This window comes from Sciurus carolinensis, chromosome 8 (genome assembly GCF_902686445.1).
Source record: "Sciurus carolinensis chromosome 8, mSciCar1.2, whole genome shotgun sequence".
Taxonomy (NCBI): Eukaryota; Metazoa; Chordata; class Mammalia; order Rodentia; family Sciuridae; genus Sciurus; species Sciurus carolinensis.
Window position 1 is genome coordinate 47,119,449 of NC_062220.1, and position 26,493 is coordinate 47,145,941.

The window sequence follows — 26,493 nt, forward strand, 5'->3', positions numbered from 1 at the left end:
ATTTGACTTGCTTTTCGGCCATCTTTACTCTTTACTTTCTTTGGAAAGTGTTTATGTATACAGGAGCACGGCTCTTCATTTTCTTTTTCTTTTTTTTTAAATGTTGAAGGAAGCAAAGAAATACGCAAAGTTCTTCAGGGTCACTGCTGAAAAGTCAACACTCTGTTAGGAAGATGCCTTTTATTGGTAAATAAATAACTCCCAAAGATGAAAGGAAACAGAAGAGCTTTATTTAAGATCTCTAAAGAAAAGTTCAAAAATGAAGAAAAAAATCACTTTAAGTCCACAACTAAACATTTCAAAATGAGTATCCACATATTCTATGCTACATTGATACAGATGTTTAAACACACGCAAGCTAGCTGGAAACGTTTTTATCTCTTGATACTGAGGAGAAGAAGAGGTGGGAAGTGGTCTCCTCAGTATCAGCTTACTTGTCTAAGTCACTATGTCACAGATTTTTCTGCCAGAACATTCCTACCATGGAGGGGAGCTTGCAATCCTTCAAATGTTCTGGGGTGTGTTCTATGCCACTTACTACAAGCAAACTACTCTTTAAAAGTTCATGTTTTATATGAATAATTCATGCAAATTCAGCATTCTGTCCCATGATAGAGATCTCATTTTAGTACAAAATATTCTCCTAAATTAGTTGAGTAAAACTAATATTTCAGAAAGATTATTATATCTACCCATGGTTTTTCCTCCACTGGGAGTAGGAGAATCCCAGTTCAGAAGCACAGTCTACTACTAGTCTAGCAGAATATTTGACATTATCTCTATTCAACACTCAAGCATCCAAAGTTAAATATGATGGAGGACCAGACAAATAAAAGACAACTGCTTGCAACTGGCAAATACATTTTTTGCACCTAATTACTTCTGCTTTAACCTCTAAAAAAGCAATGCCAAGAGGCTATGAGCTTATCCAAAAGTGATTAGTAAGAACAAAAAAGCCAAGCAAAGTTGACCTCATAAACCAAGAGGCCCAGAGGTGAATTAGCTACGTTCCTCTTTCTAGCAGGTCTGATTATTAACACACTTATCTTTCCAAGTTTCTCAAACTTGTGCCATTTTTAAAAACTCTTATTTACTTTCTGAAACCAGCTGTCACTAGCAAAGTGCTCCTTTCTTTGAACTAAAATGTTCCACATGTCAGTCTACTACATAAAAAGAGCAAAGTAACTGACAGCGTCTTTCCCCCTTACACCCTTGCTTTCGCCCACTTTCTTAACTTCCTTGTCATACATACAGGAGCCACTGAGTGTGTAATATTTTTCTCAAAGAGTCCAGGAAGGTACTAAATAGGAAACTAAAGTAAGACAATATCTGGATGTTCAGAGACACTCAAATACTTTCACCCTAACAATAGCAGGAGAACCCTCTACTCTACACAATCCCTTCACTCTTTATTACCATGCTTCAAAAAAATAATCACACACTTCATATCAGAAACACAACTTTGAAAGGTAAGCAATAAACATGAGTCTGCACCTGTACTTTTGCCCCGTCATTTTCTATTGCAGTTACCTGCTTATAGGTCCGGATCCTCGGCTAAATGGTGAGGTCCTGGAGAGCAAGAGTCCCATCGACTCATCTCTGCGTCTCCAGTCTCAGGCTTGATAGGAGTGTATTGAAATGGCCATTCCTGACTACTAAGTGGACCGGTCTTTCTTTCTCGCTTCTAATCGGACTCAAAGATCTTGTTTCGCCTGTGCTCATGGGCATTCCTCGCTAAAGTTGAGGAGCTTGGTGTGGGGAACAGGAGTTTGCAAAACTATAAACAGTAATCACTGCTAAATGGAAAATGCCAAGTTTAAGAGGCCCATCACAAAACCTGCTATGTTGCAAACTAAATGGTAATGTAAACGTATTATTGATAAGGTAGAGAGTGAGATAAGTTGTAAGAAAATGTGGGTCCCATTTCAGATGAGATAATATATGCAGAGTTTAACAAAACGTCTCAGGCACCTAGTAAGAGCGTTATATCTGTCAGCTGTTACTGTCATACAAGTACCTTCTGAACACACTCTTGTCTTTGAAAATTCCTTAACTTTCCTTGTTTATTTCCCCCTCACCACGATACTCCAGGATTAATGACATAGTGTTTATAAAGTGTTTTGAAATCCCTGAAGTGTTATAATCAACCCAAGTACCATTTTATTTATGCAAACTGTGTCTACCCAGCGAGTCCACTTAAATATCTAGGATTGGGAACTGCTGTCTCATAAGGCTTAATAAATGATTCCCTCTGGCTCTAAAAGCAAGTACTTTTTCAATGACAATGGGAGGGAAAGCAAAGGAATTGCTTTGTGGCATCTGTTGTGTAATGCTCTTCGAATGGCACATCTCGATAAATGCATGAGGGTCCTTGGAGAGTTGCAGCACACGGTGAAGAGAGAGTGGTAAAAATCCCAGTACCTCTGCAGAGGAAGACAAGACAGGTTAACGTTACAAAGGCCCCATGGTTTACATGAATAAAAATCAACAGTGATGCCTTCGGCCCCCACTTTACAAATGAGGGCAGCCTTCTAGGGTCTCTGATGACAGGACAAAATTAAACATGAAGCTGAGATGAGGAGGTAAGGAGGAGGCACATGAGGAGCCAGGAGGGGAAATCATACACACAACCCATAACCCAGGAAATGAGATAAAACATACTTATGTGAGCTGCCTGGATCTGTTCAATCCAAAAATCACGATTTCAAATTAATTCAATATTATTGCATGCCCTTTATGTGTCTCATGTGACCTCTATGTTCATATATTTAATAGTAATAGAGGATTAATGAAGCTTAGTCAAGCGAAGTAATTTTTAAAAGTAAAACAGCTCAATAGGTAGCAGAAATGGATTGCACGCCTAGCCATTGACCTCTAAGCCCAGGGAACTTTGCACTCTGTGCTTGATGCCTCTCCATGTGTTACAGACCTACCTCTAAGCCCGGGGAACTTTGCACTTTGTGCTTGATGCCTCTCCATGTGTTAGAGATCTCTAAGCCCAGGGAAGTTTGTACTCTGTGCTTGATGCCTCTCCATGTGTTAGAGACAGTCTGTGACTTTGAAGCAAGAACAGGGTGCTCTGGGAAAGGACTGCTTTACAGAGTCAGCAAAGTCCATAAGTTTACAAGTGAGGACCTGGCTCTGCCAGAGGCTTTCTGTATGAATAGCATGGCTGTAATACTCCACCTGCTGCCTAATAATCAAGACATTTAAAAGTGAGTAAAATCCATAGACACTACTGAAATTCAGAGTATCATCAAAAACTATTTTGAAAATTTATACTCCAATAAGCTAGAAAATCTGGAAAACATGAACCAATTCCTAGAGACATCTGACTTACCCAAATTGAACCATGAGGATGTAGAAAACTTAAACAGATCAATATTAAGTAATGACACTGAAGCAGCTATCAAAAGCCTTCCAACAAAGAAAAACCCAAGACTGGACAGATTCTCAGCCAAGTTCTGAGTCCACCTTTAAAGAAGATGAATACCAATCCTCCTCAATAAAAAAAGGAGGGAACACTGTTGAATTCATTCTGTGAAGCTGGTATCACCCTGATACCGAAACCAGACAAAAACATATCAAGGAAGGAAAACTTCAGGCTAAAATCCTTGATGGACACAGATGCAAAAAGGCTTAAGAAAATAGTGGCAAACTACAAACAAAAACATATTTAAAAGATAGTGCACAATCTAAAAGTGTTTGCCATTTGTTTAATGGGTGAATGGGAACGTTTGTTCCTGCAATAAAAATTTAAAATAGAAAAAAGAAAAAAAAGATAGTGCACCATGATGAAGTGGGTTTCATCACAGGGATGCAAGGTTGCTTCAAGATACACAAACCAATAAATAGACCACATAATCCACCACACAAATAGACTTAAGGACAAGAATTACATGCTTATCTCAATAGATGCAGAAAAGCATTTGACAAAGTTCAGCATCCATTCATGTTTAAAACATTAGAAAAACTAGGGATAGAAGGGACTTACCTCAACATTATAAGACTATATACAACAAACATACAGCCAACATCATACTGAATGGAGAAAAACTGAAAGCATGTCCTCTAAAAAGGATGCCTACTCTCACCACTCCTATTCATTATACTCCTTGAAACTCAAGCCAGAGCAATCAGGCAACTGAAGGAAATTAAAGGGATACAAATAGGAAAAGGAGAAGTCAAATTATCTGCTGATAACATGATCCTAAATTTAGAAGATCACAAAAACTCTGCTGGAAGATTTCTAGAGCTGATAAACAAATTTAGTAAAATCAGCAGTATACAAGAACAACATACATAAATTAATCACTTGCCTATACTAAAGAAATTAGAAAAACTACTCCATTCACAATAACCTCAAAAAAAAATGAGATAAAATACTTAGGAATTAATCTAATGAAGGATGTGGAGGAGCTCTACAATGAAAACTATAGAATACAGAAGAAAGAAATTGAAGAACTTAGAAGATGGAATGGCCTCCCATGTTCTTGGGTGGGCGGGCTTAATATTTTCAAAATGGCCATACTACCAAAAGCATCATACAGATTCAATGCAATCCCCATCAAAATACTAATGACATTCCTCACTGAAGTAGAAAAGGCAGTTCTAAAATTATTTAAGAAAAATAAGAGACTCAGAATAGCCAAAGCAATTCTGAGCAAAAAAAACAATGTTGGAGGCATCATAATATCAGACCTCAAATTATACTACAGAGCTATAGTAACAAAAACCACACAGTACAGGCACTGAAATACACATGGAAGGCCAATAGGATAGAATAGAAGACACAGAGACAAACCCCCATAAATACAGTTATCTGATGCAAGACAAAGGTGCCAAAAACATACACTAGAGAAATGATAGCCTTTTTAACAAATGGTGCATATCTATATGCAGAAGAATGAAACTTAAACCCTATCTCTCACCCAAAATTCAACTCAAAGTGGATCAAAGACCTGGGAATTAGACCATCCACTTTGAAACTGCTAGAAAAAACGTAGGCCTACTGCCTTCCTTAACAAGACTCCTAAAGCACAAGAATAAAACCAAAAATCAATAAGTGGTATAGCATCAAATTAAAAAGCTTCAGAACAGCAAAGGAAACAATTAAGAGTGTGAAGAGAGAGCCTAGAGATCAGGAGAAGATCTTTGCCACCTGCTCCTCGGGTAGGGTGTTAATAACCAGAATATATAAAGAGGTCAAAAGCTTAACACACACACATACACACACACACACACATACCACAAAAATAGCCCAATTAATAAATGGATCAAATAACTAAATAGACACTTCTCAAAAGAAGAAATGAAAAAATGCTCAACATCTCTAGGTAAATGCAAATCAAAACTGCATTGAGGTTTCCTCTCATTCCAGTCAGAATGGTAATGGTCAAGAATACAAATAATAATGAGGGTTAGCAAAAATATGGGGAGAAAGGTACATTTGTACATGGTTGGTAGGACTGCAAATTAGTGCAGCCACTCTGGAAAGGCAGTACAGAGACTTCTCAAAAAACAGGAATAGAACTACCATATGCCCAGCTATCCTACTCCCCAGCATATATGCAAAAGATGATAAATCAGCATACTGTAAGAATATAGCCACATCAATGTTTATAGCAGCACGATTCACAATAGCCAAACTATGGAACCAAACTAGATGCCTTTCAACAGATGAATGGAGAGAGAAAATGTGTAATGTAAACACAATGGAGTATTACTCAGTCAGAAAGAAGAATGAAATTATGACATATGCTGGTAAACGGATGGAACTGGACACTATCATGCTAAGTGAAATAGGCCAGGACCAAAAAGTCAAAGATCTAATATATTCTCTGATAGGCCAAAGCCAGTCCAAAATAAGGAGGAATAAAGAAAGAGAGAGAAAGGAAAAAGAGGGAAGGAATTCCATTAAAATAGAAGAAAGGTTGGTGGACTCAGTGAAGGGGATTAAGGGGGAGGGGGGAGAGTCAGAATAAGGGAAAGACAGTGGAACAAATCTGATCGAGCTTTCCTGTATACATGTATGAATGTACCACAGTGACTCTCACTATCAAATACACCCATAAGACACTAATTTTTTAAAAATACTATAAGTAAATAGCAGAGGGATCAGTAGAATAAAGGGAAGGAAAGGGGTGGAGGGAGGAGGGAGGGAAAGGGAAAGTACTGGGGACTGAATTAGAGCAAATTATATTCCATGCTTTTATAATTATGTCAAAATGAATCCTAATGTTATGTATAAGTAAAAAGAACCAATTTTAAAAAAGAAAAAAGTGAGTGAAATGATCTACATGCACACAAAAAAACTATAACTTCATGGTTTAAAACACTATATAAACAACCCCGTATATTATCTTTTAATTTATCTAAGTTGATGGAAAGTAAAACTTCCACCTTTATTTATTCAACTTGTTCCTAAATAGAAAAATGCCCCCAAGAGACTTCCTAATGTCATATATTTGATAGAAACATAAACTCTCATACCTGAATTTACAAACCTTTTTCTCATTATATTTGAAAAGACTTTTAAAACATTCTCAGAAACAATATTTTTTTGTTCAAAAGTTCTGTACTTGAATTGCAGTCTATCAATACCTGGTAGTGAAAACCATAGGAAGCAAATGGATTATTTACCTCTAAGTCATCATCAGGAATAGCTCTTCTCCATTTTATATTCCACCTGATGTGTTCATAGGCATTGACGACAACTTCAATTGCTTTGGGACAAGAATGACAAGCCTGTATCACCTGCAGAGGAAGCACAGAGGTTCATTTGTTCAGTGCACATGTAAGATTCATGCATTCTGCTCACAGAGACATCCGGAATTCATAGCTCATAGCTAGGAGCAATAATGTGCATGTGTAGTCTCAGTTACCTGGGAGGTTGAGGCAGGAGGAGCCCCTTGAGCCCAGTTTGAAATCAAGCCAGAAAGAAAGAAAGAAAGGAAGGAAGGAAGGAAGGAAGGAAGGAAGGAAGGAAGGAAGGAAGGAAGGAAGGAAGGAAAGAAAGAAAGAAAGAAAGAGGGAGGGAGGGAGGGAGAGGGAGGGAGGGAGGGAGGAAGGACGGAAGGAAGGAAGGAAGGAAGGAAGGAAGGAAGGAAGGAAGGAAGGAAGGAAGGAAAGAAAGAAAGAAAGAGGGAGGGAGGGAGGGAGAGGGAGGGAGGGAGGGAGGAAGGACGGAAGGAAGGAAGGAAGGAAGGAAGGAAGGAAGGAAGGAAGGAAGGAAGGAAGGAAAGAAAGAAAGAAAGAAAGAAAGAGGGAGGGAGGGAGAAGGAGGGAGGGAGAGGGAGGGAGAGGGAGGGAGGGAGGGAGGGAGGGAGGGAGGAAGGAAGGAAGGAAGGAAGGAAGGAAGGAAGGAAGGAAGGAAGGAAAGGAAGATTGTAGAGAAGTCTAAGGTGTGTGCTCACCCACGCTGCCTGCCCAGAATCAACAGATATGGCGATCCTGCTGAAACAGGTATCTCAAGGCCTGCAACTACCAACAGCTTTATTCACACACCAAGTTCATTTTTAATAATAAAATATCCTCCAGTTGTTCTAGATATAAGAACCATGTCATTTCAATAATTAAAAAGTTGACTAATTGAATAATTGGAACTCCAATTGTTATTTCAAGATTCCTCTCTCCTAACCCTAGTCCTGCTTCAAACTGGAAGACTCTGTGAGAACAGAGGTTTTGTGGTGGGAGGTAGTAGGAATAACTATTCTTTGCCCACTGGTTCCTGGTACAGAGCTCTTAAAGTCTTTGGAATTTCCAGAGTTAAAGAAGAATCTTTGGTTATATGTAACAAGCCCCTTTCAAAAGGAAAGAACAAACTTTGGCTTTTTGTTTGTTTTTTGTTTTTAGCACTTCTACCACCACCACCACCTCCTGGGAGGGGAGAACTGGAGGCTGAATTCAATCACCAATGGCCAACGATTTAATCAATCACAACTACGTAATGAAACTTCAGTAAAAATACCTAAATCAGGCTAGGTGTGTTGGCACATGCCTGTGATTCCAGCAAACTCGGGAAATGGAGGCAGGAGGCTCCCAAGTTCGAGTCCACTTAGTGAAACTCCAGGGAACTTAGAGAGTCTCTGTCTCAAAATAAAATTTTAAAAAGAGGTTGGAGATGTAGCTCAGTAGTTGAGCACTCCTGAGTTCAATATGCAGTACCACAAACACACACACCTCCTAAATCAGAGTTTCTGAGCAGGTGAGCACATTAAAGGGCTGGGAGGTGATGTGCCTATGGGGAATGGTAGCTCTTCTCTGCCTCCATGTTTGACCCTGTGGTTCTTTGACACTCAGGTTCTCCTGAGTTATACCTTTTATAATAAGCCCCATAAACTGGTATGAGTAAATAAAGCATTTTGAGCATTTTGTGAGTTCTAAGACATTCTAACAAATTATCAAACACAAAGAGCCAATTATGAGAATCCTGAATTTGTGGTCAGCCTAGCAAAAGTATGGTAACCTGGACAATACGATTGGTGGCCAAAGTCTAAAGTGGGGGCATCCTGTGGGACTGAGCCTATGGTCTGCTGAAGGTGATACTACTCGCTGATATTCAGTGTCACAACTTAACTGCATTGTTGGACACCAGGTAGTTGAACTCAGGAGTGCTCAACTACTGAGTTACATCTCCAACCTCTTTTTAAATTTTTATTTGAGTCAGAGTCTCACTAAGTCGCCTGGGGTCTCACTGATGGCAGAACTGGTTGGTGTAAGAACAAACATCTCAGGGGCCTCCATTGCCCCCTCATTTCTCCTCTGCCTCGCCCCACATCCACCTGGACTGCTCTGGATTATGAGGGAGAGGGAGAGAAAAGGCAAACAAAGGTCTTAGTTGGTACCATGGCCACATATGGTTGCCCCTCTTCAGAGGTCCCTTCCTCTACTAGGGAGATTCTATGAGTTCTACAGAGATCCCCCCAATTTGGAAAACCCACCTCTCTTGATAAGAACAATGCCTCCCTTCAGACTGGTCCCTTACAAACCTTACCCTCCATAGAAGCTTCTGGGTCCACTAGAACTCTCCCCTCTTCTTTCCACCACGATGACCCTGCTTCTGGGAGTCCTTTGTTTGCATGTTTTCGTTTAAAACTTACTCCACGAATGGGCCACCACAGGAAGTGACCCATCACCAGCAAAGTTGTTTCTGACTCCCAGTATAAACACCTCTCTCTCCTTTGCCACTAGACAAGCAGCTTCAACCACAGACTCACCCCTTTCATTTCTCTCACCATGAGTTACTTATCAGTCCCATTTTTCTCCTTGAAGTGAGAGAACATATATCAAGCTCTCTAAGGAATCCTCCTCAGGTACCTCTCACTGGTGTGAGATAAGAAGGTGGCCCTCAGTCCTCCACCATTAGAAGAAAATCGTACCTCTGCACTTTGGTGACTCTGAAAAGAAATTTTTTCTTCCTAATTTCCTGATCTGTCTCAACCTCAACATTATGTTGTTGAGAAAAAGATCAAGAAACTGGTTTTCCCCACTTCCTTTACTAGTTCTTCATAGATCATCCAGCACCACATTTTTCAATGAAGGGTAGTGATTACCTAATGTCTTAGAGTCTCAGGCAAAATTGTAATAGAAAAGACTATTATTTTAATGCCCAGGTAAGTAAGTAAGTGTGTGTGTACGGTGGTCAGCCCAAAGGCCCAAATGGAGGGCCCATGTCAGGAAAGAATCAGAGCTAAGAGCAGGTACAAGGAAGCTAGCTGACACTGGAGGGCTAGTGTGAAGACCTTAGGATTGACTTGACAAACAAAAGGAAGTTATTACATGTTCTTAATAAGAAAGGGTTAGAGCCATCTATTCATGCCATTAGGAAGCCTTTATTGAGCACTGTGTTTAATACTATGACAGTTATTCTAAGAAGTTTATGACCTGTTGTTGTTGTTGTGTGTGTGTTTGTGTGTGTGTGTGTGTGTGTGTGTGTGTGTGTATTTTGTCTTCAAGGAGTTTACAACCTAGCTGAACATAAAAGACAAAGATATTTCAAAGAGTTAGAGAGCAATTTAAGTCAGTAAATAATAAAAGAACTAACTTAAAGATCATCAAGTGTCCCTTGAGCACCATGAGCCAAAGCACCAAGGAGAAAACAAGTACAACAAGGGCAGAGAGCAGGGAGAGGCTGGAGGGGCCTGGGAGCAGAAGCTCGGCTCACATCACTATTAGTCTTAGGAAATGAACAGCAGGAAGCCATGAGTAAGAGTCAGCCAGCATAGCCACATAATAAGTAGATACGGGCAGTAAAGAATACAACTTGGAAGCCTAAGGTCAGGGACAAATAGGGGTAGACATGAGGAACTTGGGAGGGCATAGGAATTTGGGAATTGGACAGATGATGAGCAGGAGAATATTTCATCTGTAATGTCTTAACGTCCATCAAAAAGGTGCACAAAAATGGCTCCTGCCAGAAGCCCAAGGTGGAGATGGAGATTTGTGCAGCCTCAAAGCATGTGCTGGCTAAAGGTGGATGCTGAGCAAACTCTAAATGTACCTTAATGGGAAAGATCAAGGACCAGCTTCAGAAATCCTAATAGGCAGGAAGGAAGAAGGAAGCAAATGGTAGCTACCACTGTTCAAGGACTTCCTGTGTCATAAGGACTGTGTTGACACTCTATTTTAGCTTGCTCCATCTTCCTGCAAGATAAACTGTAATCTCACAGGTTTAAAAACACAGGTGGAGAAAATTTTTAAATTCAAGTCATTTAATCAGTAAAGGGTAGAGCCAGGATTCAATTGTAGATTTGCACGACTCCAAAGTGAAAAGAAAGTCAGATAAGTCAGGGTGAAAGATGCCAAATGAAGACAGTGTTCAAAACTAGGTTATCACCAGGGCTGTAATACTGCAGAGATGAAGACAGATTAAGTATTACCACATTTGATTAGAAGGCCAAATTAACAAGAGTTAGGAAAACAGGAAAGGACCAGATTGTGATAAATAGAGGATGGATGGGCACTTATAATTAGAACTGATCCACTCTCATCTTTAAGACCCCTCGCTTCAGAGTGTAAGGTTCTGGAGCCCCAATAAATAACTTGACCTTCTGAATTAAGAACACATTAAAAGTGAAATGAAGACGACAAACCATTGGAGACCAGGCTATCATCTTTATGACTGATGAAACTGACTACATGTTATATGTCTAGTCGTGGGGCCACACAGAGCTTCTGACTAACTCTATCCCCAAATTAATTTTATACCTCAAAAGTGCAGGCCTTTCCCTAGAAGCAGAATTCATACCTGGAAACTTGCCACTCAGAAAAACAGAGAAGCCAGTCTCTAGGTCCAAGGTGCAGCAACCAAATTCACTTCCTCCTCTCCTCTTGTCAGTCTGTGAAGTGGAGTGAAAAGTTTGGGGCAGCGGCTGACAGGGGTTACTGAACAGAATTTTCCTTATAAGAATTTGAGACATAGGGAATGACTGTTCTTTAAACAATACATCAAAACCTAGCTTCAGTAGGAATCAGAAACAAGAAGATATGATGAGAAGGTCATCAGCAGAGGATATTACAAAAAAATAAAAACTTCTTAAGAATTTTCTGCATCTAACACATCTGTATATGCCCATCCCTTCCCACACACCAGGGTCACTTGAAATAGGCCATGATGAGAGGGTTTACACCACAGAAATCACCAGGTCCTGTTTAAGTTTTATCTGTATTAGAAACATGTTCTCCATTAATTTATTGTCTAGATACCAATGAAACAGTATATTAAGACCTGTTTAGTATGATAGAGTTTTCACTACACAGAAAAGAACGTAGATGTGTACAATAAAATAACTAGAAAATGTGCTTTGTTTTGAGTTTTATGATTTAATTTTTAATAATGGTTGTATTTAACAGTCAGATCTCAAAACTTGTGATAATTTCACAGTCAAGTCTCATAGGCTCCTGGAACCCAATTCCAATACACAATTCTTTGGATACTCCCCACATTTAAGAAGCTCAGTCATAAGCCAAGGCAAACTGAATGCACGCACTGAACTTCTGAATCGGTAAAGGCATCAGAATTATCCTGCTCAGTGGCCTGATCCAAATGACCAAGATGCAAACACTTATTTAATGAGAGGACACATTCACAAGCATATTCTGGTTATAGTTCACAAAGCCGTCCAACTGACCTTAGCTTTTTCAGCAAGCAAAGAGCAACCCTGAATCATCAGCCCACAATGGAGCAAGAGGGTTGCTGGAGCCAGTCACCCATTGCTAGTGGACCTCTGAAGACACAGCATTCATGAGCCTACAGAAAGTGAACTGGAAGGATTTTGATCTGGGCTCATGGCTGTCAGGTGAGCAGGTAATTTCACAATACCTTGGTCTGGGAAAATTGAGGTAAATAGGGTACTCTTTCTTTATGATAAGGATGTTAGAGATGTAGCGATAAGCAAAAGACACAAAAGTTGAGCTTCCTAAATGTTGAACACTAGTTATAAACTACCATCATAGCATCATAAAATGTTAGAGTTGCAAGAGACCCTATGAATAAACCAGTACCCCTAATATGGAAATGAAGAATTAAAAACTTGGGGTTTTGTTTAAAATTCAAAAGAATGTTCTTGTGATTTCAAAGATTTTGCTAATACTCAATATGGAAATAGCATCCATTCCATAAAGACTTCCAGACACATTCATTCTAGGTTATCTATAGTGAGAAGTAGATTGGTAATCAGTTGAGGAATCCAAAATAAAGACAAATTTAAGTTACCAAAAAAATGATAGCTAAAATTAGTTCATATCAAAAAATTATTTATTCTGAGCCAGTGCAATGATGCACACCTATAATCCCAGATACCTGGGAAGCAAAAACAGGAGGATCTCAAGTTCAAGGCCGCTTTGGCAACTTAGAGAGACCCTATAATAAAAATAAAAAGGGCTGGAGATGTAGCTCAGTGGTAAAGCACTTGCTCTGTGTTCAATACTCAGTGGTGCACCAAAAATTAAAAAGTTATGGAACTTTTAGAAAAAAAAAAGAGTTTAACAAAAGGCTCTGCATATGGTTTAAGTGTCACTCAAAAAAACTGATCTTTATGCTGTGCATTAATTCCCAGGCTACACGGGCTCTTTATGGAAGCCAAACTGGTCATGCTTAAGCAAGCAAACAACACAGCTGATTTGTCCCTAGGTTTCTTTACATCCCCCTCCCTGAGAACACAGAGAAACTGAGGTAGAATAGATGTGGCTAAAAGTTATTCTTCTCTTGTATTATGTTACCTACTTCTCAGCTAGGGTTTCCAGACTTAGCAAATAATAATAATGCAGGCTGCTCAATTAAATTTGAATTTCAGACAGACAACAAATAAATTGTATAAGTATGTCCCCAATATTGCCTGAGAAGGGGTTATGCTAAAATTTGTTATTTATCTGAAATTCACATTGAACTTAGTAACTGGTATTTTATCTAGCAATCCTGTTCCTAGCCCCTGTTCAAAAAGAGTTCAGACTCAGTTGTACGTATGGGAATGTAATGCATTCGTAGTTTGGGAGCCAAACTTCATGTGTTTCATGTTTCTATTTACACCCAGCAGGTCCCTGCATATCACAGGGAGATGACTTTGCTCTTTTCATTAGGGTTAAAAAAAATTAGGTGGTTCCAAATCTTAACCTTCTGCAGTCTTTAAATGCATGAAGTCCAAAGTTTCCACTGCTGTCATTAGTTTTTGCTGACACTCTGACTACTACATTTTCTGCTGACAGAAGACTTGGTTCTCAGGGCAGGAAGGTTCCTGTTAGCCTGTCAGCCTCCCAGTTCTCCTCACTGGCTTTTTCTAGAACTAAGACAACTGGACACGCCTTCTCAGGCCTCAGTAATTATTTCACCAGACAACAGTAACAAAAAGACCCTCAGAGGTAGCAAACTTAAACCATCACTTAATGCGAACTGTCAGGAACCTGGACCATCAAATGTCAATGGACTGCTCTGGACCCCAAAGGGAGACACCACTGCCTTCTCTTTGCCTTTGTCTCCCTAGGAAGCAACAGACTAGGAGCTTCACCTCCCAGAGTCTGGAGTCTCTCCCATCCCAGAAGAACAATTAGACCAAAAAGAAAAAAAAAAACTCTTTGTACAGAGGTGACAACTGGAGAGTTTTAGATACCTCCTCTCATCATCTCACCCTTAAATGCATAAATATGCCACCTGTTAAAAAAAGATTCAAGATTCAAGACAAGTGTCCTGCCACTCTTCCAATCCAAGTGCCACTTATAAGCCACTTCAGTAGAGAAATTCTAAAGCTACCTCTGCCCTTATATACTGATATATTTGTGTGCAGAAATATGCTTGATAATCAAAGAAAACTGCTTGTATCCTGGGTTTCATATACAGGGTTTTTCAATGGCAGAAATCATCCTTACCGCCCCCAAACCCTCACGTTACCTTTCCCTCCCCTAGAAAAATGTCTTTCTTGCCCTACAAGAAATCCTAATCTTGGCTCCCTGGGGTGTCACTTCCTACTGAATTATGCTTAGAGGAAAAAAAATCAAATGTCCTTTTGTACCCTGGAAAGCAATTGCAGACCCTATAATTCTTTTTCCCCCTGCTTATGTAATTTATACATTGGCTTCCAGTGAAATACACCCTCTACAAATTTGCTTTGTATTTGGAAGACAGCATCTTCAGCTCTGACCTTGTTCCTTGTAAATAAGGAAACTGAATTCCCCCTCCACAAAAGAACAAATCACTTTATCTTCTGGATAAATGAGTCAGTCATTTACTTGTCGTAAAGATGACTTTCTCTTTGGAAATTCGGGCTGTTGAGTAGCTGTTCTAAATCACTTTCAAGCATCTGCATGGTAAACTGAATAGTTTTTCTTTAGTTTTCCTTTGGAAGGGGGCCAGCTCTCTTACACATTCTGCTGGGTAGCAACAAAAACCATTTTAATACCAGCCTGCTACCAGTAGCCAACTCTGTCTTAAATCTCTAGCATAGAGCCAAACTAGAAGAACATGGAGGAGCACACAAAAATGAATAAGAAAATGCTCATGGTGGATAAGATGTTCCTTGGGACACATAATCATATGACTACTTTACAGGCTAGTGGAGCCACCAAGCAGGGCTAGCAGGGGAGATACCTACCCTGGACAAAGAGCACATCTTTCCAGGAAGAAGAGGAAAGGAGGCAGTGTGGCTGAGCTCTAGCCCTGGACTCATGGAGGACAGGCCTCACTGGCTCACTGACCAGAGGTTCTTGAAAAGTTCATATTACCTTCACTGCTCACGTGAGGAATTTGGAGTCTGAGAGATGAAAGAACTTGTTCAAAACTCATACAGGAAGTAAATGGCCAAAGCAGGACTTGAGACCATGCTCACTAAGCCTCCACTCTAAACCCTGCCTGGTGGTACTTTCAAAGGACTGTCTTCCTGAACAATTCACCTGGAGACCTCCCATACTCACAAGACTTCTTACTGGAGAACAGAAACTCCATTTGAAGGGCCATTCTTGTTAATAGGGCTCTTAAAAAGGAAGGAGAATAGAGTCTTTTAGTTATTTTCCCAGAGATTTCATCCAATCAGCAGTGAGTCTCCGAGTACAAACTCAGCATACAGTGTCTAGTCAGGGGCTCAACCACGCAGTGTCTCTCCTTGTTGGAAGGACCCCGCAGCAGGCCCACGTGCTCAGCAGACAGGCTAACGATAACAACAGTCACAGCCAGCATTTCTTTAATGGTTACCGCAGCCCAGGGACCATGCTAAACAACTCTCAAATGTTATCTAATTCAATTCTCAAAACAACCTTATGAGAAGGCAATTATCATTCCTGGATAAAGTGGTAGAGGATATCTCTCTGGCTCCTCATGCTCCATATCCCTCTCCGTACTTTTGTCTTAAAGGTAGTTGTCCTAGGAGCATAAATATACACAAAATTATGCTTTATGAAGTGAGTTGTATTAGTGGATTGCTTGTCTTCTAGGAGTTCCACTATGAAGAATGCACAGAGCCCTGTGAGATATGAGGAGCAGGGAAAAGATGGAAGTAGACGAAGGGTAAAGGTCAAGGTGAGAAACAGGGACACCCAAGAAAGACTGAAAGTGGCCTAAGAGAGTCATGAAATGCTTGGCACCATTCTCTAGACCCTGAGCATATATGTAAAATGCTATGAGTAGGATTAACTTCTTTCTGAAGGTCTGAGTTTGCATACTTGCCAAGGCATAAAGGCAAGCTGCACCCATTTCACAGGGGAAGAAACTGAGACTCCAGAACCCTAATTTATTCAGTCGCCCTCTTACGTAAGTAACAGGACCCCAGTTTGACCCCCAAAGTCCGTGTTTCCTTATTTCTGATATGAATAGTATGGTTAAATCTAGGATAAATGAGATGCACATGACAAAACAGATTAAAAATTAAAAGCAGGAACAAATTCATATGCAATTTAAAATTTTGGGTTCTATATTCACATTCAAGGTTGTTAACATTTGTTATTTTAGCCAAGTCCAGAATGCCAATGTATGTTCAGAAAACGGAGGAAAACTAAGAGTAGATGTTTGGAGCTAAAAGCTATAGATCAGTATAGTTTTAAGATAAGTTAATATATTAAAAATAAGTTATATATATTAAATATAAGTTAATATATTTATCATATTCTATTTAATATAAATTAATATATTCAATATATAATAAAGTTTAATACAAGTAAATATATTAAATATAAGTTATAATATATTAAATATAAGTTAATATAAGTTGCTGACTTTTTCATAGGTTTTATTTCTAAAGATGCAGTATCTATAACTGTTCTGATATAAAAATATTCTTTGAGTCGAAAAATACTGAAAAATTCTAAATTGAAAGGAAGATGATAATTCACAACTGAAGTCAATCAGAAACCTTCAACAAAAGATATCAGAGTATTGTTCGAAGCCATATAGAGAGCACTTAATCTTTTAAAATTACAGGGAAAATGTAGAGGTTAAATACCTGCATGATTCTTGGTCCTTTCAGACACACAAAACTAAGATCCAGAGGCAAATACAATTAATAACTAAAAATTTGGAGGGGATATAGAATTTGGCTGAAAGAATAGGTAAGCACTAGGTATAAACTGATACAAAGGTGTAAAAATTAATTAGGATGTATATGGGCCATTCTAAGTCATTAATTAGAATGACTTGGAGATATGATTGGCTTGGAGATATATATATATATAGGTGCATGCCTATAATCCCAGCTACTTTGGAAGCTGAGGTAGGAGAATTATAAATTGGAGGCCAGACTCCACAACTTAACAAAATCCTATTTAAAATTTTAAAAAATAAAGGTCTATGGATGTAGTGGTAGAGCATCCCTGGGTTCAATCTCCAGTAGTGCAAAAAATTAAAATAAAAAATAAATTTTGAAAAATGAAAGGGAGGAGATGTTTCAAAATTAAAGAGACGCTCCAGGTATCCCACAGTGGTGCAGAATCTGCCTTCATGGAAGTTCACAAATAGGACAGGAGTCAATTTCTGCCTAGGACCTAGAGAATTAAACAAAATGACCTCTTTAGGCTTCCTCTTGTCTCCTGATGCTTTAAGTTTAATTACATTTCATGGGTGATGTGTTATCAGAAAATACAGCAGAAACTAAGAGTTCAAGCTCCAGAGTCAGATAGTCCTCCATCTGAATCAAACCCTTAACCATTAGTCAATCATTTGGGATTATCTATAAAAATTTTAGAAAGTCCCAGAACATTCTGAACTTAACATAAAATTTTAAGGAAATAAATTACTTAACCTTTTACTAAAACACTGACAAACAGGACAGAAATTCTTACCGAGGTTACAGGAGTCGCTGATCCCACCATACCTTCACCTAACTGCTCTCTAGGTGGTCTGTCTGGAGCTTGTCCTGAGTGCACTACCCTTAAATTCTTCAGCAGAACTTTTCTCCTAAATAATCCTCACATTTCAGGGCTTCAGATGAGGCCCTTACATTTTACTAAGGCAGGAGTCAGGGGCTAAAACTTAGCTGGAATTCAGTAAAACTTCTGTTAATTTGATTTCCGCGGCCCTACATTAGTTAGCTGGTCTACACCGAAAACTCTTCTTCTTGTTAATTAAATTTTTAGAACAAGGGAGATCCTAGGTACAGTGTTCTCTGATTTCTTTATTTTAAAATGAAATACCTTTTGGCTTCCAAACTAAGTACCCTCATTAACCTAATGCAAAATCTTCTCTCTGCTCCTTTCACACCCTTTTTTCTCTATGTTATCATTTAGTATGGCTTATTAAAGTGATCTCTTTGTTAGTCTCTCCTACTAGATTCTAAGTTACTTGAGGATAGGTTCATGCCTTAGTTATATCAATAATATTGGTATTTGGTCCCTGCCAGAACATTAGAGATCATCAATCAAGATTGTTCTGAAAAGAGGCTTCGAAGTATATTACAAAAATACATAATGGAACCAAACTATAGCCAAGTTGCAGTGCTGGAACATATATATACAGGATCTTCTTTTGTAGAATGGGGGTAACAATATATACCTTGTAGGGTTGTTGTAAGAATTTAACTAAATTAACATAACAAAATAATTTTAACAGTGTGTTTAAGTCTTATGTCTAGAATAAATATAATTATTAATAAATATTAGCTTCCATCAAACTGGAAAATGGGGTGACCCTTTCATGGCTACAAGCTAATTCATTCCAAATCCTGTCGAGTCGTCTTGAGACCAGACATTCTGCTTCAAAGATGACCAGTCTGACACCAATCACCTTTCTGGAAAACTCACTCAGTTACCCAGAAAGTTACTCTTAATTCACTGGGGTACATACAAGACATGAAAAATTATCTGCCACCCTTGTTCTCATCCCTGACTCTCAGGCCCAGGTTTTGCTCAGACTTGGACTAGGACAAGACAGCTAGAGTTAGGCTTGTAAATGGAAGGTGGAGTAGAGGTGAGAGGTCGGTAGTCCAAGGACTCAAGCCTCAAACAAGCTTGAGTTACCTGGAGATTTGAGACAAGCACCATTTGCGTCTGAGTTACCCTGCTGAGTGGCCCTGGACGCGGCCTCACCTTATGGAACTGGGGAGGGTATATTCGAGCAGCCCCATGATTCAACAGCAGCTGGTAGCAGATCTCCGGCTGGGCGGCAGGTCGCACCGAGGTGACCTTCAGCACGTATTGGATGGCAGCACAGCCATTGATATCCATGAGATTGGCTTCTGCACCAGCTTCCAGCATCATGTGCATGAGCACGTGGTCACAGTTCCAGGCTGCCTTGTGGAGGGGAGATTTAAAGTCGTCATCCCGGGCATTGACCTCGGCCTTGTGGTCAAGCAGCATGCGGCAGATGAGATGGTGCTCCCTGCTGTACTCCTGCTCTTTAAAGCGGAGGGCCCAGTAGGTGGCGATGGCCAGTGGGGTCTCCATGTGGGCGTTCACGCTGTCTACTATGGCCCCGTGCTCCACGTAGAAGGCCACCAGCTCCGAGAGGCCGAAGTGGGCGGCCGTGTGCAAGGGCGTCTCCTCATCCTGGTTGTTGGTCTTCATGTTCACGTTTGCACCTAAAAGGGGAAATTGAGTCAGACAGTTACTTAAGCATATTTAGTCATTCTTCCCACGGTACATTAAACAGGACTTTTCTCGCTGATTCTATTTTAACCTCTGACATTTCCCCTCCCGCCCCAGTTCCATTTCTGATCCCGTTGGAAGTCACTCCTTTTAAACAACAGCGCCACCTCCTGGAAAGTCCGCAAATGCACCCGGGGGAGGGGAATAAAGAACTGAAGAAGGCTGGAGCGTTGTGGAATCTCAGTTAACTCCCAGGTGGATCTGGAAATATCGAATGATCCCTATAACCATAAAGCTTTTATAATAAAATACCAAACATCATTAAAATAAAGGTTATATCGCAAACTTTGAAGCTCAGACGAGTGACTTTAAAAATCATCCATTGTTTTGAATGCTTCAAAAAATATACTTTTCTTCTCTTTCAAAACTGGTGAACCTAAAAGTTTGATGCAGGAAAACTTTAGTGGCATGGAAATTATCCAGCTCTTTCACTGAAATCACAATCTTTGGATTGTGAAACACAATGAAAATACAGAAAATACATATTCTTTCTCTCCTTGGCCACCAAACTAGCCTAAAGGTCATATTTTGCATTAAAAAGGGTAGAAGCTACTATAATAGAAATACTCTCTGAAAGAAAGGAAATAATTTAGAGACTGTAATATGTTTGATTTATGGTTGACAAAGGATATTAAAATACATTTTTTGTGCTTGGAAAGCTGCTAGAAATTATTTAATCCAACCCACTTATTTAACAGACCAGGAAACTGAAATGAATTATATTTTTCTAATAAGTAACGTTAAGTACTAGAATGGTCAACTTGAGAAGCTGAAATTTTCCTTCTCCATCTATTTTAATAGGGTGAACCAAATGACCCCTAGGGGGCCAAGTCTATAATCAATTCTAGAAATTTTTATAGCTACTTCAAGTGTAAGCCTGAAGAGATATTATTATTATTATTATTATTATTTCAATAACTAATATTTATTTTATATTTACCCATGTGCGACATTCTGAGCTAAGTTCTTTTCATTTACTGCCTCATTGAATCTTCCCAGCAACTCTTCACAGTGTGTGCATTTTTAATCCTAATTTTACAGATGAAGAAACTTGCACTTAAGTTAACAATCTGTCAAAAACTAGTAAGTTGCAGAATCAAGATTTGGGAACAGACAAGCTGGCTTCAAATTCCCTTATTATTATGCTATTCTACCTCACTGTTATTTTTCTGCAGGAAATTTTTTCTGTACATTATCTTTGTTTGATATTTGAAAACCAGAGCATATAGCGATGTTATAAACCATAGCAATGTTTCCTTTTTTAAATGCAAAAAATCTGTTCTCTATGAATTGCTCATTTGTGCCTTATTTATGGCATCCCCTGACCATATGAAACATATTTGAGAAAAGCAATACTTCCACTAGCAAGCTCAGTATGCTATACAAAATCAATCCTCCAGTGAGGTTTGCAAGAGCACATTGCTCTCTGCAAACTCCAAGACTGTGTACTCCTAAATTGCGGAAATCAGAGCTGTAACAGAGCCAGTCTTCCACAGAGCCCCTGTATTCATCAGTATTCTGCCCTGGCAAAGTTCTGGGTGAGGTCTTCTTTCAGGTCAGGTCTTTGCTCAGGAGTGAAATGGAATGAATAAGCATGTCTTCCCAGCAGCCATGTGCAGGGTCACATCAGTCGCTGGAGACTTTCCAGTAAGGGAGAAAATCAAAGGGTCAGGATGAAATTTTTACAGGCCAATGTGGAACAACCACATTCTTTATTTTTTAATGGACTTGGACGTTTACAATTGATCCTTGACCCCTTGGTACAACTAGATATGCAGCACGGTTGTCTTTTCTGATTAGGAGCTCCTTATTTTTATACTTGAATTGTGTCTTCCAGAGTAACTGTTCCAGGGAATATTTAAAATTAGATGATTTGACCACTTTTCGATTTTTAGGTTTTCGTGATTTGTTCAAGAAATTAGATCAGAAACATAATTTCTTGGGAACTTATACAAATATTTTGTAAAGTGAGAATACAATGTATTAGTTTCCAAGTGCTTCCATAATAAAATATCACATCCTGGATAACTTAAAACAACAGAAATTTATTCTCCCACAGCTCTGGGGAGTAGGAGTCTGAAATTTAAGATGCCAGCAGAGTTGGTTTCTTCTGAAGGCTTTGGGGGAAAATCTGTCTTAGCCTCTCTCCTAGCTTCTGGTGATGTCCTGTAACCCTTGATGACTCTTGGCTTGCAGATGTCTCTGCCTCCATCCTCACGTGGCATTCTCTTTGTGTCTGCTGTTCGCATGGCCATCTTCTTATAAGGACAGCAATCATACTGCACTAAGGACCCACCTTGATCCAGTATGACCTCATCTTAATTTAAGTAATGCCATCTGCATCAACCCTCTTTCAAATCCACATGCTGAATTATTAAAGGTCCAGACTTGAACATATTTCTTTTTTGCAGAGGCAGGGGATATAGTTCAACCTATAAAATGCAACTTGCATTATAGAGTATTTAAAATGCATATTACATTTATTTTACCTATATTATATATATTATTATAAAGTCACCATTCATGCAATTATATCCCAGATCAAGAAATCAAACACTTCTAGATCCCGGAAAGCCCTCTACTTTCCTGCTATCTCCCCCATCACAACTCCATTCTGCAGAGGCGACCATTATCAGAGAATCAGGTCTATTCAGATAATCAGATCATTTCTTTTAGTTTTCCCACTTCTGTATATAAAGCTAAACTATTAGGTACTTCTGAACTTAGAATAGATGGAATCATGAACACATATTCACTTATGATTTGCTTCTTTCCCTCAACATTAGGTTGGGGAAAACAATCTGCATAGTGATGTTTAACACTCATTTATTCATTTTATTGTGTTCCGTCTCATGGAATCAGTAACTCATGATTTATCCATCCTACTGGTAAGCCATCCCAGCCACAGCTGCCATTCTTGTATCCCAGGGCTTATGCACAGGGGTTTCTCTGGTTTCTACACCCGTAAGTGGAATTGCTAGAGTATTGAATGTGTGTATCTTTAACTCCTCATCAACGGCAGTCTTTTCAGTCTATTTAAATTTAGCAAATCTATTGTGTACAAAGTGATGTCTCATTGTGTTTGAATGGCTTCCCTAGTTATCAATTAAGTTAAACACATTTTAATATTTGCATTACTTTTTTTATTTTTTATTTTTTGGGTACCAGGGACTGAACTCAGGGATACTCACCCACTGAGCCACATCCCCAACCTATTTTGTATTTTATTTAGAAACCAGGTCTCACTGAGTTGCTTAGTGCCTTGCTTTGCTGAGGCCAATATTTGCAATACTTTTTATGTGCTATTATTAACATTCCTAATACTAATATGTTAGTATGTGTAGCCATATTATCACTTTAAACATTTTTAAATAACTACATAATATTCCAGCTAGTAAGTATACACCCTCCCATTGGACACATAATTTTTTCCAGAATTTTGATCTTATAACTAATGTTGTAATTAATTATAGTATATAAAATTTAGGATTACTTCCTTGGAATAAATTCCCCAAATAGAATTTTTAAGTTAGAACATATGAAGTAGATTAAGGACCTTTATGAATGATTACCCAAAGTTATATTCATAACACATAAAAGTAGCTATTTTGCTCACCAGTATGTTAGTATACACTTTTTAAAATTTCTTGATAGTTGGGAAGGAAAAATGGTCTCCTTTTTTTAAATCCAAATTTACATGTGATTACTAGAGTTAGAACATTTTCTTTGTAATTATTAAATAGTGGTGTTTCTTTCTTTAGTTTATAGTCCAAATATTCATCTACTTATGTATTGAATCATTTCTGCTTAATTTGCATTTTATGAGCTCCCCGCTAAATTAAAATGTAAGCTTATGCTATCATAATGCTGTATATTTGAACCATTTTATTCAGATTTTTCCCAAATACAGTGCTAATAACTTTAGATGAGCCAACTTTGCCTCCCCCACCCCCGCTTTTATTAGAATGTCCTAGTTCTCTCAAAGTTTGCATAACTATCCAGATTTATAACATTAACATTTGATTCATTTGGACCTTATTTCGATGTATATAACCATTTAGAAAGAAATTACTTTCTTACGCTATGGAGTCCTTCCATGCATAAATATGGTCTATTTCTTTAAGAGGGTTTCTTTACATTCCTGTAAAATACATACCCTAAAAGTGTCTGTGATGATTTTCATCCTAGGTGAGCAGGATAAATTATTTGTAGTAAAGAAACTTTTCATGAGAGGATGCCCTCCATGAACCTTATAACTCATGTGAGGCAGTCTGGAATGCCAACCAAAGAGACAGATAAAATTTTAAATTTGAAATGCATGATAAAGAACAAGGACCTTGCATATTTCACCTGTGGGCATCGAATGCCAATGTTTGTGTGCACTGATAATGGGCAATCAGGGTAGACAGAATAAGACTTCACACAGGTTGGAATCCAGCCACAAGGAAGGGTTCCAGACCCAAGAGAAAGATAGTTGTGGGGAAATGTCCTGAAGCCAGGACTGAGGAGGGACTTTAACACAGTGCCATTAATATTACATTTTTGCTTTGCCGCCATTATCTCCTTTTGTTACCCCCAAGACATAGCACTAATGTCATCAGTCACAATTAGACCTCAGGGATTGTCTGGCCCTCCACCATCAATTGTTGCTGTGGCTCCACCTGCTGGGCTTTGCTGCTCCCTACAGGCCCTCAGAATCATCCTCTGCCAAGCATCCACTCCCCACAAGTTCTGCCACCCCCAGGAACATCAGGAGAATAGGAACAGGTCTCTGTCGCTGCAGAAACTCACCCCTCTGTCTTCCCAGACTTGGGGATTCCCCATCCCGTTTTCATATTCTTAACCCAGTTCCTCTCTCCTCTCCATGTTCAGATGGTCCTGATTTCTTGAAGATCTCTTGTGGTGGGAAATGGGGCGGAGAAGGAGAAGCCCAGATCAGTGTTTCCCAACCCTTCAGGACAAGGCTTTCCTTCCCTACTCTATGGAGTGGCCCCCATAGGTAATATCACCTAACTTCACACATAGATTCGAAAAATAAATACAATGTCCTAGCTTACATGTATAAGCAAAATTACAATTATTATAAATAATGTAAATTACAATGATATAAAATTTAATTTACTAATGTTTTGGGAAGACAATCCTAGATAAATAAATGAAATAGTGCCTTCCTTGAACCTGTATATAGAATCTAAACAGCTACATATTCAAACAGATACAGATGTTTTGTATTGTAATTCAAACATCTTGATTATCACTGCCATAATGAAAGATTCTCAAATGAGAAAAAAAAATCTTAGAAAGTTCTAAATAAATCAAACCCAATATCACCTTGATTTTTCTTACTATAGTTGCTTTCCTAGGGATGTCAATATTTACCTAAAAGTCCAAAGTATTTTATGTTCATTTGTAGAGTTAGGTTAAAATTCTATTGTATTACTATCTTAATATTATTACTATTGTATTATTATCTTAATATCTATTATTACCACAGCACCAAATTAAGATTTTTTTATCATATGAAATATTCAAACATACAGAAAATCTTATAACACTTAGATGCCATGTCCATAATTAATAGATATTAATTTTTGCCATATTTATTTTAGTTTCCTTTTTTTCTGAAATATAACTGTACAGGAAAGCTGACCCACTTCTTTTTTTCTCTCCTCCCTTTATTTCTTCCACAGAGATAACTACTATTCTAAAATTGATGTTTGTTAAACAATTTTGACAACTGCCTTTGATTTGTAGTAAACTATTATTTCAATTGATTTCTATGTGCTCAGCTGGTTGCTGTGCTTTAAATGGACTGCCAAACCCAGGAAGTGGGCAAGCTAGATCCCTAGAAGGAAGAAGTTTCTTCTTTTCTTTCCCCCTTTCCATTGCTCTCCTGCTCTGCAGGAGCTGGAAACGACCCTTAGTAATGAGATGCAGCAAGAGCAAGTGGAAGTGCCAAGTGAGGAAGGAGAGTAGGTGCCCTTTCCCCTCTGAATGCTTCCAGTCTGAAGCAGAAAAGCAAAAGGAAGAGAGAGAGGTGCCTCAATTTTAAATCAAGCTTAACTTATTAGTCAGCCCCAGATGTCCAACTTTTGAATTGGGACTGAGTTTTGATACTAAAATTAGCTGTTCAACTTTTTCTTGCCTAAGACTTACCTGAGAGCACATCCCACAATGGGGGAAAACCTAGACCCTCTGAAATCATTAATCTAAAGAGACACCAAAGATAAAACTAATATTGTTTTATGACTGCACCTAATATCCCGTGCATCGTCCAATTAATAGTTTTATGTGTCCAGTTGATTTTTTAGGTAGGATTACTTCAGGCATATTTCTAAGAAGGCAGGTACCTGAGAATATTTTCCTAATGGGGTCAGACAATAAAAATGCCATTTAAAGAATATGTGATTTCAGTAACAGCATTTCCTCCACAAAATTCTGTGTGTGTGTTCTACGCTTTTTTAATACCAAACACTGGAGAAATGGAAGCTCACCAAGTTTTGTTCCTTTATAAGCAATCTTCTATTTATTCACTTGATTGCATAATTATACTATTTTTATTGTTGAAATTGATTATTTTATCAAAGATATGTCTGGGTTTAGACTTTTTCATTGATTTTGTCAAAAACCAAACCTAACCATTTCATCTCCAAATGGGTGCATATTTTTAAAATAAGGATTTTTTTCTTCTATTCTTATGAAATATTGGTCATATTTTTAAAGGAAACATTTCTTTTTGTATTAAAAACTACAACTCGCTCCCTCTTTTTTTTTTTTTTTTTGCTTAAATTGTTCTCTACCCATCAATTATCAAATCATAGTTATTGATAAGAAATCCCTTCTCACAAATTTTTCTAACTTTGGATCTTGAGTGCATGAATGAAAATAAGACTAAATGCTCATGGCTTCCTTTTCAACATCCTCTAGAAAAATTGC

General features: G+C 38.6%; 1 protein-coding gene across 1 annotated transcript in view; it reads right to left on the reverse strand.

The window, feature by feature from the left end:
* Nucleotides 1-208: 208 nt before the first annotated feature.
* The window catches only part of Asb4 (ankyrin repeat and SOCS box containing 4), a 57,491-nt gene continuing 31,206 nt past the window's right edge, over nt 209-26,493 (reverse strand). The window contains exons 3-5 of the mRNA XM_047561356.1: nt 19,000-19,490; nt 6,643-6,756; nt 209-2,423 (exon numbers count right to left, since the gene is read on the reverse strand). Coding sequence (XP_047417312.1) covers nt 2,235-2,423; nt 6,643-6,756; nt 19,000-19,490 — 794 coding nt within the window. The 3' untranslated portion in view covers nt 209-2,234. The remainder of the gene's footprint in view (nt 2,424-6,642; nt 6,757-18,999; nt 19,491-26,493) is intronic.